At 37.8% G+C, this 21,211-nt stretch overlaps 1 protein-coding gene across 6 annotated transcripts in view; it reads right to left on the reverse strand.

The window, feature by feature from the left end:
- The window catches only part of HYDIN (HYDIN axonemal central pair apparatus protein), a 381,505-nt gene that overhangs the window by 168,418 nt on the left and 191,876 nt on the right, over positions 1 to 21,211 (reverse strand). For all 6 annotated transcript variants that reach the window (XM_082712191.1, XM_082712193.1, XM_082712188.1 and 3 more), the window contains 3 exons: positions 20,518 to 20,653; positions 17,372 to 17,536; positions 15,556 to 15,708 (listed from right to left, as the gene is read on the reverse strand). In XM_082712191.1, the coding sequence (XP_082568317.1) occupies positions 15,556 to 15,708; positions 17,372 to 17,536; positions 20,518 to 20,653 (454 nt within the window). The remainder of the gene's footprint in view (positions 1 to 15,555; positions 15,709 to 17,371; positions 17,537 to 20,517; positions 20,654 to 21,211) is intronic.

The raw sequence follows: 21,211 nt of genomic DNA on the forward strand, positions 1-21,211 counted from the left end.
TTTTAAATCTTGCCTTTTAGTTCCTTGAGCACATTAAGCATATCGTAGTTTTCTGTTCAGTAGTCTTATCTCCTTGTATGCCTGGTTACTTTTAAATTAACTGTTAGACTTTGTATAACAAAACTGTAGATACACAAAATATTTAAAGCTTAGAATAATGTTTTCTTCCTTTGGTGAGAGTAATATATATTTGCTTCTGGGAAAGATGTGGGGAGAACTAACAATTCTAGATGTTCTTTGTCTAGGCAGAGATTAAAATAATTTGAAATGAGGGTCTGTGTTAGTTTACTTTTGTCAGAGTACTAACCAAAAGTCTGAAAGTTTCACGAAGTCCAATCTTCTCCAATGTTTATCTCTCTAGCAAGTCCAGATTTCAATTTTTATCTTCACAGACCTGTGAATTTTCTGAATGCTCTTTTTAGTTTTTCAACTTCTGCAGGGATTCCATAGGAAAAATTCACAAATGTTGAGCATATATTTCTTGGTTTCCTTTTTCTTTTTGTTTGTCACTGGCTTTGGTACTTTTAAACTCACAGTTTTTCATAATTTTGCCCAGATCTTCTCCTTGTTCTTAAAGGGAAGTAGTTTGGCATAGTAGATTGAATAAGAAGTGGTTGGTCACTGGTCTGCTAAAAGTTCTTAGAGGTCAAATAATTGCCCTAACTTTTGATTTCCCCATTTGTGGGGGAAAAAGTCTGCAGGAATTTTAAGGCCAGCTGAGTTTGGATGCATGAGGGAGGCAGGTATATGTAATTTACATCGCTTGTAAGTAATATGTACCACAATCTTTTCAGGTTACTAGGATGTATCTTTAAACAAGGACTGTAATGTCCTTTCTGAAAGTCACTGCCTTCTTGAAACTCAGTGAACGCTGTCAGATCAAACACAAAGCATGAAGATAGTTAACTAAAAGGAAAGAGGACAGCTCCTAAGCATGTAGACATGAGTTACACAAATTTCAGGGAGCATCTGCACAAATAAATGAAAAAAATAAGCTCCAAGGAGATAGAGAATCAGAAAGCTATTGAACTTGAAATTTCTAAATACTAACCTATTTTGTAATAAACCCCTTTTCTTTGATGTGGAAGAACATATATGCACTCATTAATACAAATATTTTCTACTTTATAAGAAGGCTTCACTGTCAAAAATTTAGAGAAACAAGTGAAAAGTGAGGAAAAAGGCAGCTTTAGAGCTCCCATTTCACAGATCTCTATACTATATGGATCAGTTTGTTTGAAATCTTAGGGCCTCTCTGAATGTGCCTTATTTATTTCTCTTTCTTATCTAGGAAAATTATATAAAGGACCTTAAGGTATAGTGTCATAAAGATTTAAGTCTTTCCACAAGTCATTTCACCTAGATCTTTTTGGCTGTCAACATTAATAATCAAAGCTAGCATTTATTGAATGCCAAATGCTTATCTTTCACCAGGCACTTCCTAGATATATTATCATGTTTAATCTTCTAGATGCCATTATTAGTTCCATTTAAAGGAAAGGGGTCAGTCTCAGAAAGGTTAAATAACTTTCCCAGAGTTTGAACATGTAGAATTAGGACTCCATTCCAGATCTGCCTGACTACAACATCCTTACTCTTGATAGTATGGAATACTACTTCAACACTCATATATTAAACAACTCTTTGTTGAGTGACTACCATACATTAGACAACTCTGTGTGACACATGACTATGCCACCCTCTGAGAATGTTGCCCTTCCCTCTTAGACACATCCCAATTTAATGTACTAACATTCCATGGGGGGATTTTTTTTCTTCAAAAGTATGAAACTTAATGCTGCATACAACAATTTAATTACAGATGTTTCTAAAAAAGACCCAAGTGCCATCCTATGAAGAGCTCTCCCATGTCATTTATGCTCCTCCAGTTTCTGTCTTTTTTGCTTATGACAGGGAAGAGGAAATGGGCCTAAGAAAGAGTATGATTTTCTTCCTGAAAAACATTATATAATCTTGACATATGTGTTTTGGTGCTCTTATACTATTAATAAACCTTTACACTATACTACTTATCACTTCTTGTTTTTTTTCATTATATAAAAGTGTTTTTTCATTTTATACTAGCTTATTATTGAATATGACTGCTCTCCATGTACAGTCAGAATAAGTTTTTTTTTAAGATTTTATTTATTTATTTGACAGAGAGAGATCACAAGTAGGCAGAGAGGCAGGCAGAGAGAGAGAGAGGAGGAAGCAGGCTCCCTGCCAAGCAGAGAACCTGATCTGGGACTTGATCCCAGGACCCTGAGATCATGACCTGAGCTGAAGGCAGAGGCTTAACCCACTGAGCCACCCAGGTGCCCCAGAATGAATTATTTTGTTGATAATGACAATGATAGCCATCCCTTAAAAGTGACATGAGCTGGTATCTTAGTCAGTTAAGGCTGCTGTAACATAGACTGGGTGGTTTATAAACAAGAGAAACTTATTTCTCATAGTTTTGAAGGGTGGAAGTCAGATCAGAGCATCAAAATGGTCAGGTCCTGGTGAGAGCCCTCCTCCAGGTTATAGACAGCCATTATTTTCATTGTATCTTCACATGATGAAAAGGGTGGAGTTCTCTGGGGTCTCTTTTTTGAGGGTGCCAACCCCATTCATAAAGACTCCACCTTCATGACCTAATTACCTCCCCAACCCCTAACCTACTTATACCATCATATTGGGGGTTATGATTTCAACATATGAATTCTGGAGGGATACAAACATTTAGTCCACAATGATTGAGTACATGATGCTGCTGGTAATGGAGAAGAAGTTATAAATTTTTATGGAGGAGGGAAGGTAGAATTTGGAAAGAAAAATACATCTGATCAATATAAATGAAGTTTTCCTGAATCTCCCTCTGTGGTGACCATCATTAACTGTAAAACTGAATAATAAATAATTAGAAAAAAACAATTTGCTAAAGTTAATTAAGAGCTGGAACAGGCAGAATAAAGATGGAAAGTCTTGCAAATCATGCAAGAAACCCATATATTTTTCTTTTGTTTTCTAGATACCCTGTATCCAGAAATATCCCGTTCATTTGACAAATGAACAAAACCTCTGCCTTTCATTTTGGCTTTAGCTTACATTCAAACTACTCATATTCAATCAGGAGAGCTGTCCTTCTAAATTCAGGAAAGGTGCTGACCCATCATGTTACCTAGTATTCAATCAATAGCTTTCCTTTTTACAGTGTGGTTTATAATCAGTATGACCTACTATTGTCTTCTGGGTTTCACATTTAGCTTTGACAAAGTAAAAGAAGTCTCAAGTGAGAGTCAGGGTAAGAGGCTCACAGCTCTCTGTCAAGTACAATCCTTTGCTTCTGTAAGTTTCTTGATATTTATTATTGTCCTTTGTATTCTCTAGTCCCTGAATAAATCCTTTGGAATGGTTCTCAGGAAAAGCACAATTCATTTTGGAATGGCTATGACATTCATGTGTTAAAGAAAAGATGCCAGGGCACCTGGGTGGCTCAGTGGGTTAAGCCTCTGCCTTTGGCTCAGGTCGTGATCCCAGGGTCCTGGGATCGAGCCCCGCATTGGGCTCTCTGCTCAGCAGGGAGCCTGCTTCCCTTCCTCTTTTTCTGCCTGCCTCTTTGCCTACTTGTGATCTCTGTCTGTCAAATAAATAAATAAAATCTTTAAAAAAAATAAAGAAAAGATGCCCATCATGATAAACTAGAACGTTATCTCTCTTATTTACCTATTCTTGTCAATTTATTTTTATAGATTTCTCATAACTAAAGCAAAGATATAAGAAAATTCTGCTCCCTTATGCCAAATGAAGACAAAATTCACCACCCTTTTGTAAGTACTCACTATAAAAATTAGTATAGAGAACTGACTATAAATCAATATTTGAAACACAACCTTCACTCTAGAAAAAAACTCTAGAAAAAAGAGATACAATTTTGAAACAAGGAAGAACCAGGCATAGTTATACTCCAAAACAAGACTAACATTGTGTGGAACAGAAGCAATAAGAGGGTCCTGAAGCCACAGATCTTCTGGGCTGTATGTCCTAAAATCAAAAAGGAAACTTGAGGGACAAAAAGAAAGCCAAAAAGATTTTGCAGGAAGTAAGGGATAAGAGCTAGAGTTCCCAGCCAAGAGAGCATCCCTGAATTTGAAAGAAGGCTGAGCAAAGCTGTGATGTTCTCAAGGCAATAGACACACAGTTGTGCCAGTGGTGGTGGTGAAGTACAGACTGTCATGTAGACAGGTCCTACGTCAAGCCATTGTCAAGTATAATGACTGAATCTGATTTTTCCAGTATCCCCATGGGGGTAAAAAGGCTCAACACTTGATTCTGGGCTTGTGATAGTTGTTCAGGGTTAAGGCAAATGAAGAAAATGTTAGACAAGGAGGCAAGACTACTGAGAAAGAAAAAATATACCTCATGCTAGATTAATCTATCATTTAAAATTCCAAATGCTAAGGACAGTTACAAACAATCAGCTAATGAATTAATTCTCAATGAATCTATAGAACTAAGTGAAATTGATTATAAAGTGTTTCTGAGGTCCTCAAAGAGATGGGTAGGATAATATATATGAAACAAAAATTATGAAACAAAAACAGATATGAATCAGGAATAGTGCTTTTGAGTAATCAATTATAAATCTTGGAATTGAAAAATATAGACACTGAAATTAAACTAAAAAATTAAATAGATGAGATAAACTTTAAATTTTCTGAAATCAAAGGCAGAATCTGTAAACTAGAGCATACTACTGAGGGGGCAGCACAGAAAGATGAAGAGATGAAAGACATGGATGAGAAATAAAAATAGACATGTAGTAATGTACTAGAATGTGTGTGTGTGTGTGTGTGTGTGTGTGTGTGTAGTTTGCTCAAAGCAGGAGAGAGATAGAAGGATGAGCAAAGAAGAAACATTTGAGGAGATAATGGCAAAAACTTCCCAGTATTTAGAAAGGTCAAATCTTTCAACACCTTTAAAGAAAAATCTACAAAAACCAAGAATAAAAACACAATCTTAAAAGAATCTTGTGAGAAAAAGAAATGATATATAAAGGAGTAATAATCTAACAATGGAATTTTATCAGCAATGACTGATTCCAGAGATCAATCTTCAAAAAAAAAAAAAAAATACTGTCAAATAGAATTTCATACTTAGCTAAACTATCGTGCAAGAGTAAAGGTGAAATCAAGATATAGTCAAATATACATAAACTATGAGACCTCTATATAGCACAGAACTTAGAGATATATAATTTAGCACAAAGAAATATAAACCAAGAAGGAAGCAGAGAGATAGAAAAGAATAAAGAAAAATCAGCAAACAATTTTGTTAACTAGTGAGAAATTAATTACTGACAAAAATCAACAACTTTGTGGTAAATAAGAGAAGATCCAAAATTCTATACAATAATAAAAAAATTATGGAAGAGGGGAAAGGTCAAGATATAATAAATGGGTGGTTGAGTCCTTGTCTTATTCTTGAGGAGGACCAACATTCTTTCATTATTGTTACAAAAAGTTATGATACTTCTTAACAATATAAAAAGAGATAATTAAATAAAATAAGATCTTTCACTTTCAAATGACTATAGGAAATGTATGAGAGGTAGTAGTGGTTGGAGGAGGGCTTGGAGAAAATTCAATATAAAGCAGAAAAAGAAATAAATAAAGAAGGAAAAAAAGTCAGAATAGTATATGGGAAATGTCAGGGTAGAAGTGAGTTCATATACATCAATAATAATAATAATAATTATTATTATAATTATAATAAATTTTAAAAGGTCTTGGTATGGAAGGTTGAATAATGGGCCTTTAAAAATGTCCATGTTCTAATCCCTGGTATCTCTGAATATGGTGCCCTCACATGTCAAAGGGGCTTCCAGATGTGATTAAGGATTTTGAAATGAACAGATTATCCTGGGTTATTGGGATAGTCCTAATGTGATAACAAAGGTCTTTATAAGAAAAAGTCAAGAGTGTCAAAGTCAAGAATATAAGGATGGAAGCAGAAGTCAGGGAGGAGGGAAGATGGTCTGTTGCTGGCTTTGAAGATGAAGGAAGGGGCCACAAGCCAAAGGATGTTGGTGGCCTCCAGAAACTGTAAAAGGCAAGGAATTAATTTTTTTTCTAGAGTTTCAAAAAATATATACAGCCTTATAGATGCATTTTAGACTAATGTCCTCCGGAACTGTAAGATAATAAGTTTGTCACAGCAGCAATAGGAAACTAATATTCCTGTTAATTAAAAGTCAGAGGCTATCATTAGATTTTTAAAAATTGGGTCATATGCTACTTAAAAGAGATTTTAAGTTGACACACAAAACAAACACACAGACACACACAAATCTGAAAACAAAGGACTGGAAAGATATACCAAGAAAATGCTAACTGAAAGAAAGCTAAAGTAGCAATATTACTATCAGGCAAAATAGAATTTAAGTTAGAAAGCATATTTAGGAATTAAAATATACAGTGTCCTATGAAAAAAGGAATAATATACCAAGGAGAAATAAAAGTCATGAATTTATATGCACCTATTAACAGAGTTTTGAAATATATGGAGAAAAAAATTGACCTAATTACAAGCAGAAATGAAAAAGTGGAAGAGTTTGATAAAATTCTATCAGAAACTATTATATCATACAAATAATTAATAAGGCTGTAAAAGATTTAAACAATATAATCAATAAGTTTGATCAAATATAAATACACAGTCTTTTACACCCAATCACTTGAGAGTCTATATTCTTTTAAAAGGTAATGTGAAATATTTATAAAAACCAACCATAACTATGTCTCCCAAAATACAAATTCGAAGACTATGTATCATGCAATCAAGGTGTTCCAACTTAATTACAGTTAAAAGTTATCTATTAAAATTCTACAAAAAAGGGAAATGTAAAGAATTAGAAATATATACCCCAACATATAACTCACATATTAAAAAGAAAATCACAGTAAAATTTACCAAATATTTATAATAAAAAGGTATTACAAATAAAAATGATGATTATGGAGCCAAAATTTTGCATAAAGAGAATATTTATAAGCTTACAGGCATGATAAAAATGATTTAAAGTATTGTTAAACATTCCAATTAAAGTTTCCTGAAAAAGAATGAAATAATTATAAATAATATAGGAAAATGTGATAAATTTTATGAGCAGAAATTAGTGTATGAACATTTAAAAATCATCAAAATCATATTTGGAATAATTTTATGCCAATACATTTGCATTTAGATTAAATGAAAATTTTCTAGAAAAATTTAAATAATCATTATATAAAATGAATTTTAGTTAAAATTTCATAATGTTTTATATACCTTTCCACCCTCAATAAACACATGAACTTCCTATGACTAAATGTCTTTATCATCAAGGAATGGATCCTACTTTATGTAGATTATATAATAACAATATAAGATTCTTTTTTTCTTTTATACAATATGAGATTCTTGATAACTAAACCAGAAAAATGCAATGTAAAAAAAATTACAAACAGATGCAAAAATCTAAATAATATCTAAATAATATGACAGCAATCATATCAAGAGTATACTCAAATAATACAATTGGTTGGAGTCATCCTAGAGAATGTAAATATGATTCACAACTGGAAAATCTATTAACTTAATCTACTGTATTAACATTAAAGGAGAAAAATCATATCATTTGAATAGATACAGGAAATGCACTAAGTTTTAGTACATGTTCATGATATCAGAATAGGAATGGATGAAAAACTTCCTGAACGGGACATAAGTATTTAACACAAATCTGTAGGAGATATTATGCTTAGAGTAAAACATTTGGAGCTTATTCATTAAAGTTAGGGATAAAACAGACATGTTCACTCTACCTTACTTTTCTATTCAATATTACATTGAAGATCCTACCCAATGTGATAAGGCAAGAATGAGAAGGAAGGTATCAGGACTGGAACAGAAGTCTGCACTTGAGCGTTTACCAACAATTAGAACTAATTAAGAGATGTGTGGCAACGCTGAAGGCTGATACAGATGGATACACAACAGTGTTATTGTACATGGTTAATATTTTTAAAATTTAAATTCAATTAGCCAACATATAGTACATCATTTATTTCAGATGTAGTGTTCAGTGATTCATCAATTGCATATGAAACCCAGTGCTCATCACATGCCCGCCTTAATGCCCATCACCCCGTTACCCCATGTCCCCCACCTCCCTTTCCACAACGCTCAATTTGTTTCCCAGAGTCAACAATCTGTCATGGTTTGTCTCCCTCTCTGATTTCCTCCCATTCAGTTTTCCCTCCCTTCCCCTATGATCCTCCATGCTATTTCTTATATTACACATATGAGTGAAACCATATAATTGTCTTGCTCTGATTGACTTATTTCACTTAGCATAATACACTCCAGTTCCATCCACACTGATGTAAATCAGTGTAGTAGGTAGTCATCCTTTTGTATATCTGAGTAATATTCCATTGTATATGGAATGTATTTATATGGTTTATACCACATCTTTATCCATTCATCTGTTGAAGGACATCTCCACAGTTTGGCTACTGTGAACATTGCTGCTATGAACACTGGGGCAGGTGCCTCTTTGTTTCATTATATCTGTATCTTTGGTATAAATACCCAGTAGTGCAACTTCTGGGTCATAGGGTAGCTCTATTTTTAACTTTTTGAGGAACCTCCACACTGTTTTCCAGAGTGGCTATATCAGCTTGCAATCCCTCCAACAGTGTAGAAGAGTTCCCCTTTCTCCATACCGTTGCCAACATTTGTTGTTTCCTGTCTTGTTAATTTTATCCATTCTAATTGGTGTAAGGTGGTATCTCATTGTGATTTTGATTTATATTTCCCTGATAACAAGTGATGTGGAGCATTTTTTTTTTCATGTGTCTGTTGGTCATTTGTATGTTTTCTTTGGAGAAATGTCTGTTCATGTCTTCTGCCCATTTCTTGACTGGATTATTTCTTGGGGTGTTGAGTTTGAGAAATTTTTTATAGATCTTGGATACCAGCCCTTTATCTGGTGTATCATTTGCAAATATCTTCTCCCATTCTGTAGGTTGCCTTTTTAATTTTGTTGACTATTTCCTTTGCTATTCAAAAGCTTTTTATCTTAATGAAGTTCCAATAGTTCATTTTTGCTTTTGTTTTCCTTGCCTTTAGAAATGTGTCTGGCAACAAGTTGCTGTGGCCAAGGTTCAAAGAGGTTGTTGCCTGTGTTCTCCTCTAGGATTTTGATGGATTCCTGTCTCACATTTAGATCTTGCAACCATTTTGAGTTTATCTTTGTGTATTCTAAATCATAATGGTCCAGTTTCATTCTTCTGCATGTGGCTGTCCAATTTTCTCAGCACCATTTATTGAAGAGACTGTCTTTTTTCCATTGGATATTCTTTCCTGATTAGTTGACCATAGAGTTGAGAATCCATTTCTGGGCTCTCTATTCTGTTCCATTGATCTATGTGTCTGTTTTTGTGGGAGTACCATGCTGTCTTAATGATCAGCTTGAAGTCAGGCATTATGATGCCCCCAGCTTTGTTGTTGTTGTTGTTGTTTTCAACATTCTCTTGGTTATTCAAAGACGTTTTCTGTTTCCATACAAATTTCAGGATTATTTGTTCCAGCTCTGTGAAAAATGTCAATGGTATTTTGATAGGGATTACACTGAATGTGTAGATTGCTCTGAGTAGCATGGACATTTTAACGATATTTCTTCTTCCGATTCATGAGCATGGAATGTTTTTCCATCTCTTTGTGTCTTCCTCTCTTCCTCAAATTTTTTTCCTAAGTGTTTTATAGTCTTCTAAATACAGATCCTTTGCCTCTTTGGTTAGGTTTATTCCTAGGTATCCTATGGTTTTTGGTGCAAATGTAAATAGGATTGATTCCTTAAGTTCTCTTTCTTCAGTCACATTGTTACTATATAGAAATGCAACTGATTTCTGTGCATTGATTTTGTATTCTGCCACATTGCTGAACTGCTGTATGAGTTCTAGCAATTTTGGGGTGGAGTCTTTTTGGTTTTCACATGAAGTATCATGTCATCTGCAAAGAGTGAGTGTTTGACCTCTTCTTCGCCAATCTGAATCTTTTTTGTTTCTTTTTGTTGTCTGATTGCTGAGGTTAGGACTTCTAGTACTATGTTGAGCAACAGAGGTGAGAGTGGGCATCCTTGTTGTGTTTCTGGCCTTAAGGGAAGAGTTCTCAGTTTTTTGTCATTGAGAATATTTGCTGTGGGCTTTTTGTAGAAGGCTTTTATGATATTGAGGCATGATCCCTCTTGCCCTACATTTTGAAGAGTTTTCATCAAGAAATGGTCATTTTGTCAAATGCTTTTTCTACATCAACTGAGAGAATAATATTGTTCTTTTCTTTTATTAATATGATCTATCATGCTGATTGATTTGTGAATTTTGAATCACTCTTGCATCCCAGGAATAATTCCCACTTGGTTGTGAATAATCCTCTTAATGTACTGTTGGATCCCATAGGCTAGGATCCCGTTGAGTATTTTGGCCTCCATTTTCATCAGGGATACTGGTCTGTTCTTCTACTTTTTGATGGGGTTTTCGCCTGGTTTTGGGATCAGGGTAATGGCTGGCCTCATAGAATGAGTTTGGAAGTTTCCCTTCTATTTCTATTTTTTTGAAACAGCTTCAGTAAAATAGGTATGATTTCTTCTTGAAATGTTTGGTAGAATTCCCATGGGAAGTCATCTGGCCCTGGGCTCTTGTTTTTGGGAGGTTTTTGATTATTGCTTCAATTTCCTAGCTGGTTATTAGTTTATTCAGATGATCTATTTCTTCCTGTTTCAGTACTGGTAGTTTGTTTCCAGGAATGCATTCATTTCTTCCAGATTGCTTAATTTGTTGGCATAGAGTTGCTGGTAATAATTACTACTAATAATTTCTATTTCCTTAGTGTTAATCGTGATCTCTTCCCTTTTATTCATGATTTTATTAATTTGGGTCCTTTCTCTTTTCTTTTGGGTAAGATTGGTTAGAGGTTTATCTATCATATTAATTCTTTCAAAGAACAAACTTCTAGCTTTATCTTTTTTATTGTTTTTCTGGTATCTAGTTAATGATTTCTGATCTAATCTTTATTATTTCTCTTCTCCTGCTCGGCTTAGGTTTTATTTGCTGTTCTTTCTCCAGCTCCTTTAGGTATAAAGTTAGCTTGTATATTTAAGATTTTTCTAATTTTTTGAGAGAGGTCTTTTTTTGTATTGCAATGTTCCTCCCTCTTAGGACCACTTTTGTTGTATCCCAAAGGTTCTGAACAGATGTGTTTTCATTCTCATTAATTTCCATGAATTTTTTAAAGAAATTTTTAAATTCTTTAATTTCCTGGTTGACCCATTCAGTTTTTCCTAGGATGCTTTTTCACCTACAAGTGTTTTGAGCTCCTTCCAAATTTCCTCTTGGGATTGAGTTCAAGTTTTAACTGAAAATATGCAGAGAATAATTCCAATCTTTTGATATCAGTTGAAACCTGATTTGTGACATAGTATGTGATCTATTCTGGAGAAAGTTCTATGTATACTTGATAATAATGATTATTCTGTTGTTTTAGGATGGAATGTTCTATATATCTGTGAAGTCCATCTGGTCCAGTATGTATTCAAAGCCCCTTGTTTCTTTGTTGATCTTCTGCTTAGATGATCCGCCCATTGCTATGAGTAAAGTCCCCTACTATTAAAGTATTATTATCAATGTGTTTCTTTACTTTGGTTATTAATTGGTTTTATAATTGGCTGCTCCCATGTTGGGGACATGAATATTTACAATTGTTAGATAATCTTGTTGGATAGACCCTTTAAGTATGATACTATATCATACTCTTCATTTCTTAATATAGTCTACTTCAGAAACACTCCTTAATTTCTTCCCCCAACTTTTTAGAAAAATCTGTTCTTCTAGGAATGTCTACCTGTAAGGGTCTTTCATGGACATGAAACCAAAATCCTTTCCCCATTTTCACATCCTTTTGGATAACCACTGGTTGGGCAAAGTTAGGCAGTACAGTAGAAAAGAGTATGAGTCTGAAGTCAGACCACTAGTCCTGGGAACCAGTCTCTGCCACTTACAGGTTATAGCAATTTATTGAACCTGTCTGTATCTCTGCTTCTACCTCATTCAAATGGGCATTATAACAATATTTCTCTCACAGGTTACAGTAAGTGAAATACTGTACATAAAGTGGCAAATAGAACTAAATAACCATTAGTTACAATTAATGCCATCGTATTGTCATCATCATAATTCCAAGCCTGTTGCTAGGTGCTGGTAATTCAGATCAGAGACACTCATCATCTGAAGGAGACAATCAGACAAACAAGTAAATATAAAGAGGGTGTCCCTACCTAGACAAGGAAAGGACCCAATGGCTTAGGGCCTGAAGATGTGAAATCCCAATGATTCCCTGAATGCTGTTATCACTGTGTATGACTTGGCAAGTGACAAAGAAAATAAATGTTTAAAAGGAGCCAAGCTTGAATGAAGCATCAGTATTCTTATTTCCTGGATCCTGGAAACTCTAAAGGTCTAACTGTAATGGCCTCTCCCACAGATCATGGAGACAGAAAGCCCATGCAAAATGCTTTAGTGCCAGGTGAATCATGTCACTGACATCTGGATGCAAATTCTCGAGCTAATTGTTCCCTTAGGTTGAATAAATTCCAGATGTTTCTGAATAAGTGCTGGGCAATGCACATTCTTTGCTTAGCAAGGGGCACCTGTGAAAGAAGATGTCTATCTTCCAGCCTGATGCTGAAGTCCTAGGGTCCATATTCTTGCCTTATTTCTGCTGTCACCCAGAGAGAAGAGAGGAGTGCTATGTGTGAAGCAGAGCCCACATACCCTTGCCAAAATGGCCTTTCTCGGCTCTGCTCTCACACTTTGATATTTTTAACCTCCAAACCAGCGGTGACTTACTCTATTGTTTTGAGTCTTTCATCTTAAATCCAAATAAATCAGCCACAGGGAACCGCTAGGGGAGGCTGGTATTTCAAGCATTCCAAAGCAAAGGAGAACTTATGGCTTGGGGTCACACAACTCTCTGCTTTTACTAATCATTTTTTTTTTAGACTAGACTCAGGACAAGCTAAGCTTTACTGAAACAGAAAAGATAAAATCTTCACCGTTTCTTCGCTCCATATTGTACTAAGAAGTTTCAGGGGTTTTAATCACTTTTTCATACAGCATTTATTTCGGAGAAATTCAAAATCACTGCAATTACAATTTATTTCCCAACGGCATGGTGAAGGTGCGCTTCCAGCTTCCTATCTCCTGCCCCTCCAGCTGATGACAAACACATGTCTCTTGCCAAGCAAGAGAGAATGTAATCACAGTGGCTGCCATGACTACACGCCATGCACAAGACTGAGCGTGGCAAGCGGCTGACAGTGGGAGCCACATGAGGGGAGGGCTGACATTTTCCGACAGCCAAGAGAGGAGACAGGATGAGCCCGCCTGTCAGGGCATCCAGCAGGAAGAGAGAGAGAACTTTCAGACCTGAATCCTTACTAATCCTGGAGGAAGTGAAGAGTCTGTCCTTGCCCTGCTTCTCTCTGAGTGATAAATGAAATGCAACAAATATCGGACCACCGGTAGCCTGGGTACTGAGCTCTTGGCTTAGGGGAAAAAAACAATTACTAATTGAAACTTTTTCCTAATGCCTGGTAATTTCTAGGAGAATGAATTTGCAGGTCCAGCGTTGTACAACAATTTCAAAATTTAGTAAATGGTATTTCCATTTCTTCCCACTGTAGTTAATGTCCCAGATAGTGTCATTCAATTCCTATAATATTAACACGTGTTAGTATTTTTTTACTAGGATAGCCATCAAAACTCCAGCTGAAATATGAAAGGAGTGAACTGTTCACTCATGAGAATTACAGTTGAAACTACTTTTATGCTGGAAGGACAATCAGCTCACCACCACCAATTTTTCAAGAGCGAATGTGCGGGGAAATAGTCTACAACCAATCGCTTACATCACACATTTGGCTGCTTGGAACTGGAGCTTCCTGATTTAAGAGGATACTAAAGATCAAAAGATGGAATCACGAATCCTTTGTGAAAAAGTAAAGTCTCATTTTAACAACCAGCTGGATCACTCAATATATACACCATATTAATAAAAACCCATAGATCCTTGATATTTTTTTTGGTTTTTAACGTGTGTCAAAAAGCGAAATCTGGAACTACCGGAGAATTTAACCAAGTGGCAGGTGCTACCCTGGTACCTAACCATTCTGGTGGTTTCTGCTCATCTCCTCCTCCGTAATCTGCTTGGACCCTCTCAGGCCACCTATCAGTATCCTTGACAGCTTGGCTGCATCTGTGCCTCCTCCACTGTGAACTCTGCACACACAAAGCTGGGCCACAAGCAACCCTTCCTAGCAATACCCCTTGCTTTCCACCAAACACATCAACTAATTCACTGGATGAAGACGAGCCAAGGCATCTTTTCTGTAGGATTTTTCTTTCAACATCATTAGATATTATTTTCCACACAAGACCCACACAGCACTCAGACGAGGGTGGGGTTGTGTCTGAACCTCATGCTGCAAAGAGCAGTGACTATGTAGGAAAAGGCTGCCTTTATAAGGATTGACAACTGATAATAAGAAGGAATAATAGTAATGATGAATGAATGTTTATTGGGACCAATGGCTCTGAGGAGCTGTGACAACTCAGCAGGAAACCATGATCCTGTTCCTTCTAATGGTGACTTTTAGAAAATTAATATTATTTTTCAGAAATACCTGACAAATACTGAAACCAAATGTTAGCATTCATTCAAATATCAATAAGTTGGGGAAAGGATGAGGGCTATACCATTTAATATTTTATATTTAAATTTAGAAAACTTTTTCTAAAATCAAAAATATTTTCAGTTGCTGGATGAGAAGTTTCTGAATTCTGTAAAAATTGGCATTATCCGTTAAAAATGAATTTATAGAAGACTAGCAGTTATATATATTATAAAATACATAGACATAGGACAAACTCATTTCTAGAATTATTACATATCTTTTTTTGTATCAATCCTTGTTTTAGTTTCCTTTAAGTTCAACTTTTGGCAAATATCTTGTTATACTTTAAGTGTCTTTATAAATTACATCAAAATATTGCTAAAAGGAAGAGAGGATAAAACTAGAATTAGCATAGTAACATATTTGAGACCAAAAGGGTTCAAATTAAATATTAAAAGGCATTTTTCAGTTACAGGGACATTTAAGAGGTATTTTCCAGAGGTGGGGGAGTGGCTTAGGTATAGTTCAGTAAGAAGGTCTTGGAAGCATTCTCCCAACATTATACTAAATATATTTGCTTGTTTACTAAACTGTATGCACATTGTGTTTCCTAGTCAACAAAGGGATTGTAATAGAGAGGAACTGAGGATGAGAATGACAGAGCTTAATGTAGTCAAACCATAGAAATCTCTGCTTCTGTTGACCGGTTTCAAAGGCATTTTGTAAAAACAGGACGCTGCCTATAAGGTACAAGCAAAGCTGTGTTTTCAGCCCACGACGGCCCGCCGTCTACTCACCATGCGTGCCTGAAATAACGCAGGGATGAAGGACTGGTTAGACAGGTTGAGAACCCTTGAGGAGTCCTTTAGGACGTAGATATTGCCAAAATCAACTTGAGTGGGATGTACATAGATAACTGGGCCTTCTCCGATGCTCTTTATGCGACAGACCTACATTCCATGCAAGAGAAAAAAAACAGAAAAAGAGCTGAAAAATGGCTGGCCTTGGAGATGGTTTCACTCCTTTTTATAGAGAGTAGGGGCACTAAAGGGTGCTTATGAGAGCTGTCATTCCTTCCCTCTGTCCTCCGTGGTCAGAGGGACACAGAGATGGCCATGCTGGTCAGACCCATGAACCCAGCCTGGAATTCCTCCCCAGAAGGGATGACTGGCTTGCCTGGTCAGCCCAAGCGCACACTGAGAGGAAACAACAGGGCTGTCCGCTGCATACAGCTGTGCAGTCTGGGAACTGAAAGCCACCTTGTTGTGCTCCCGCGAGCCCCGTGCCCCCATCCAGGCATTGTATCTGCCTGAGGAAGGGGGTGCCTTCTTCTTTCATACAGTGCTGCCTGCTTAGCACAGGACCTCGTCATGGGCTTCATTTGTGCAGGGTGGGGTGCCTGGACCGGGGGCAGCTTTCCCGTTGGCCTGCCTTTGTGAGGTGGATTATCTATGGCATCTTACATGAAGAGATGAAAGCAAAACCCTAGTTTACTCTCTAAGCATTCAGAATCACTTCAAATAAATGTACACCCACATCACCCAGCTCCCAACTAAACCAAATGTGTAGGGATTCACAGCCTGTTGGGCAACTTCAAATTTCAAGATGTATCCTTTGATTCAGCTCAAGCAGCAGATAACTTTCCATATCTTTCTCTTCCCACAGCTTTAGTAGGTTCATCTGGCTAGGAGTCCAGTCAAAATACAGGAAAACATCCAGTGGGCAGTGACTGGAATCACACTCACAGCCCACGTGCAGCCAGTGAAGGATACTCAGCTTTGCTTGGGAACAACAGAGGAGAATGGTCCACGCACAGATGGCCTCTCTCCTCAGAGTTTCTGGAGGGGGGCTAGGCCCCCACTCTGTGTGTGTGTGTGCGTGTGTGTGTGTGTGTGTATGTGAAACTCCCGATAGGAGTTTAAGAACAAACACTATTGATAAAGAAGGCATGATGTGCATGTACAATGGAATACTACTCAGCCATAAAAAAGAAGGCAGTTTGCCATTTGCGACAACAGAGATGGATCTAGAGAGTATAACGTTAAGTGAGATAAGTCAGTCAGAGAAAGACCAATAACATACAATCTCACGCATATATGGAATTTAAGAAACAAACAAACAACAACAACAAAAAAAAAAAACAAAGAGAGGAAAATAAAAAGAGAAAACCAAAACACAGACTCTTAACTGTATAGAACAACAGAGGAGAGGTGGGTAGGCGGGATGGGGGAAATAAGTGATGGGGTTAAGAGGACACTTATCTCGATGAGCACCGAGTAATAATAATATATAGACTTGTTGAAGGACTATATTGTACATCTGAAACTAACATAACACTGCATGTTTACTATGCTGGAATTAAAATTCAAAATAATTTAAAAATAAAATTGAAAAACTAAAAAGTTGACAAATTAAAACAAAATAAAGAATTAAAATGGACAAATGTTATAAAACAGTACTTCGTCTACATAAATCTGAAGGTAGATTCCCGGAGTGACACAGCACTAGTATTTTACTATTGCAGAGTGAAAATGCAAAACCAGAAAATATACAAATATGGAGTCTGCAAGAAATACAGAAATTTTAACTGTAATTCTGAAAACTGGCTCTCACCATAGGGGGGTCCGGGCTCCCAAAAGTTGAGATGTAGACTGTGGACCTATATTCCCCAGTGACCTGGGTCTCCAAGGCCAGAGGTATGTGAACAGTGCTGTGGGGAGGGATGACCCCACAGGGCGTGGGACTGGAGAGTAACACAGCAGGCTTATCTCCATATACCTGTTGGGAGAGACAAGCTGGACGGATAAGCAAGCCCCTGGCAGGGTAGGAAAAAAATAGCAAATTAGGTTATTTTGAAACAAGCGTCATCCTGAGTCCTTGGATGACAAATCTGCTAAAGGGAAGCAGGGTGTGCATTTGGCCCCAGTCCAAAGTGCACAACCCAGCAAGATGCTGAAATTATCCGCAATGTGAATTAGTCCCTAAGCCAAATTCCTTGGCTTAGTCCTCCAGGTGTTCATGCTTTATCCCCCACCACCTCCTTCCCTTGTGCTCTGTCAACAGAAGCTCCTGGTCTTCTTGAGCACGATACTGCTTCCTACCTCCAGCCTTCTGCATGTGTGTTACTCCTCCTAGAACGCCCCCTCCCTTTGACTGACCTGCACATCCATCCGGAACACTTGCAGGTACCCACCCTGCTCTAGACTCAGGGCTTTTCCTCTGTCACCAGGGGGCATCCTGCAGGCCCAGCTCCAGTCCACAATGTGTCCTATCTGTGTGTCCATTTGTTGCATAGACTGTCAACATCCTAGGGCACGACCTGGCCTCTCCTCAACACATGCCCATTTCCTGGCCCAGAACATATGCTCAGTCCATGTTTTATATAAATGGCAACATAGGTAGGTGAAAGAATGAAAGAATGAATGAATGAGCGAATGTTATCCAGCATTTATCACTGTATGTTCTCCAAAACCCTGCTCTTAACATATTACCAGTTTTTTTTTTAAAGATTTATTTATTTAATTTGAGAGAGAGAGAGAGAGAGAGAATGCAAGCAGGGGGAGGGCAGAGGGAGAGGGAGAGAATCTCCAGCAGACTCCCTGCTGAGCATGGAGCCAGATACGGGGCTTGATCCCAGGACCCAGAGATCATGACCTGAGCCGAAATCAAGAGTTGGCCACTTAACTGACTGAGCCACCTGTGTGCTCTACTAGCTTTTATGAAAAACAGCAACAAATACAACTTTAAAAATCCCATTGGCCAAATAAATTTGGGTACTTCTGGGAAATTGCAGCTCCTAGAGAATAAAGACAGAGCATACAGATTTCAACTGTCCAGAGACCCCCATGGTCTTTGTGCACCTGGAATGGGCTAACACGGCCTAATCCAACTCAGCGGGTCAATGCGGCAGTGCTCTGCCCAGCCTCATGGGTGCCTGAGGCCAAAGGGAAGATCAGCAATGCTGATTCTCTCTTTATCTAATATTTGATACTTTGTTTTAATTTTGCATAAATTTGGTTTCTTAAAATGTAACATGAAAATATGATTTATCTTGATGGCTGAGTTTTGGGGCTCCCCTCTAAATTCTGTGTTCCAATTAAGTGTCACACCCTTCTTCCAGCCAAGGTGTGCAGAAAAAGCTCCCTCATCACCGCAGGGACAGGCTCTGCTCTGAGTTCTTGAGATGATCGTGTGCTACTCAAGGCTAGCCTATTCCATTGTCGATCACCTAAAAGTTAGAAAAGTTGGCTCTCATCAAACCCAACCCTTGGCTTCTGGTTTTGTCTCAGAGAAGTCCATAGGGTAATTCTAATTTCCTCCTTTACATAATGGCCCTTCAACTAGTAAAAGATGGCTATTTCATCCTAGCTAAGTCTTTTCTGTTCCTGTTTAAACACTGTGCTTCTCATAGAACTTGAATTTCCAGATGATGTCAGTTACACGTAATTTTTTTTTTATGTTTCCACTAAAAATTTTTTTTTAATATTTTTTTTAAATTTATTTATTTGACAGAGATCACAAGTAGGCAGAGAGGCAGGCAGAGAGAGAGAGAGAGAGGAGGAAGCAGGCTCCCTGCCAAGCAGAGAGCCCGATGCGGGACTCGATCCCAGGACCCTGAGATCATGACCTGAGCCGAAGGCAGCAGCTTAACCCACTGAGCCACCCAGGCGCCCTCCACTAAAAATTTTGATGTCAAGATCTGAACACAAAGTCTGGCACTGCCTTGACCAATGGCTGTCATCTTCCTTTAGCCGACCACTGTGTTCCTCTGATACAGCCTAACCTGTCTTTGTTCCATGGCCTCCATACTTGTCTTTGAACTCATTTTGAGCCTACAGTCAAATAAAAACCCCATATGATTTGGTTTTTTGGGGGTGGGTTTTTTTTTTTTTGGTATGAATTTTTATTAGAGTACTGTCCTTACAGAGCAATAGAGTTTTTTTTTAAAAAAAAGATTTTGTTTTTATTTATTTGTCATAGAGAGAGCACACAGGCAGGCAGAGTGGCAGGCAGAGAGGCAGAGGGAGAAGCAGGCTCCCTGCCGTGCAGGAAGCCCGATGTGGGACTCGATCCCAGGACATGGGGAGCATGACCCAAGCCTAAGGCAGCCACTCAACCGACTGAGCCACCCAGGCGTCCCAAAGCAATAGAGTTTTAAATACAAATGCATTCTTGGTAAATTGCATCCCATTAGTAACCTTCCATTTCTTTGATCTATAGAGATCTTTTTGAATCTTTAATTCACGTGTTTAATTGCTTCGTGTCCCACTTAGGAAGTTGTAGTGGCATGCATACAGACCCATTTCATAAAACATTAGGAAATGATTTCCCTTTTTTTTTCTTTTTTGTAGTAACTCTAGCCTTCTAGTTCAACAAGCCTGCTTCTAAGTATTGTATCTTAGTGATGCTGTTCAAGCCACAGGCATGGCCATAAATGGAAACTCCTAGTTTAATTCATAGGCAATTATTTGCAGGTATAACTTCTTCATGTTGGCTTAATTGACCCTCTCCTTTCTTTATCAAAGGCAGTTTACCTGGGAAATTAATAACTGTTTACATGTGTCGCTGCTTAATCATGTGGGTGGCAATCCAGCTGCGGCTTTATGACCCTGTGCCCAGATCTTCTCAGGGTTAAAAAATAGGAAGTACAGAAGGTCATGTGTTCAGGAACATGGCTCTTTAGAAGGGTTTCTCTTTCTCATCAAGAAAATCCAATTGAAAAAAAAAAATCAACACTGGAAAAGGATATCGTAACTCACCTGAGGCAGGACCGTATAGCATCCTGGGAGGTCATCTTGATTGACAAGCTGGACTGTTTTCTCGTAGGGGTACTTCAGGAAGCAGCGCCCGAAGTCCACCTCTGAGTTAACCATGTGGAGGGTAGGTACAATACACCTGCTCAAAGGAAGGACACCATTAAAGAATTCAAAAGGATAGAGAGCTTGTTTACATATGGAGAAGGCTGAGTCCCAAGTTAAACACCATTTGTCACTGCCACAAAGTTTTTCTCTAACGACTACATTAATCATTTTCAAATCTCCTCTCCTGTTGTCCTTATCCCTTAGCCCCCAGTCACCACTTTTTAATCAAAAAAGGGCTAGAAGCAGGACTCCTTAAACAGCAGTCCTCCATGGGTAATGACTGACATTTCCATTGTTTTTCATATTTGGCCTTGTTTCCCCAAGGCGCCCCCACAGTGCAAGATCCTTAGGGTAGTGGATGGGTTTCCAAGTCAAATAGGGCCAATGCCACCAGCATGCGGTCCTAGCTAGCTGTGACACTTTGGACCAGTCAGAGTCCTCCAAGGACTAGCTACAGTCTGTACCATCTAAATTATGGTAATAATTCTAATTCCTATGCAGAACAGCTGTCTTGGAGCTGTAGGCTCAGACAGCTGCTCAACCCGGAACTGGCACGGACAGTGGTGGCAATACAGCGCCACGGTGGGGAGCA

Source organism: Mustela nivalis (assembly GCF_964662115.1).
Source record: "Mustela nivalis genome assembly, chromosome: 18".
NCBI classification, from domain to species: Eukaryota; Metazoa; Chordata; class Mammalia; order Carnivora; family Mustelidae; genus Mustela; species Mustela nivalis.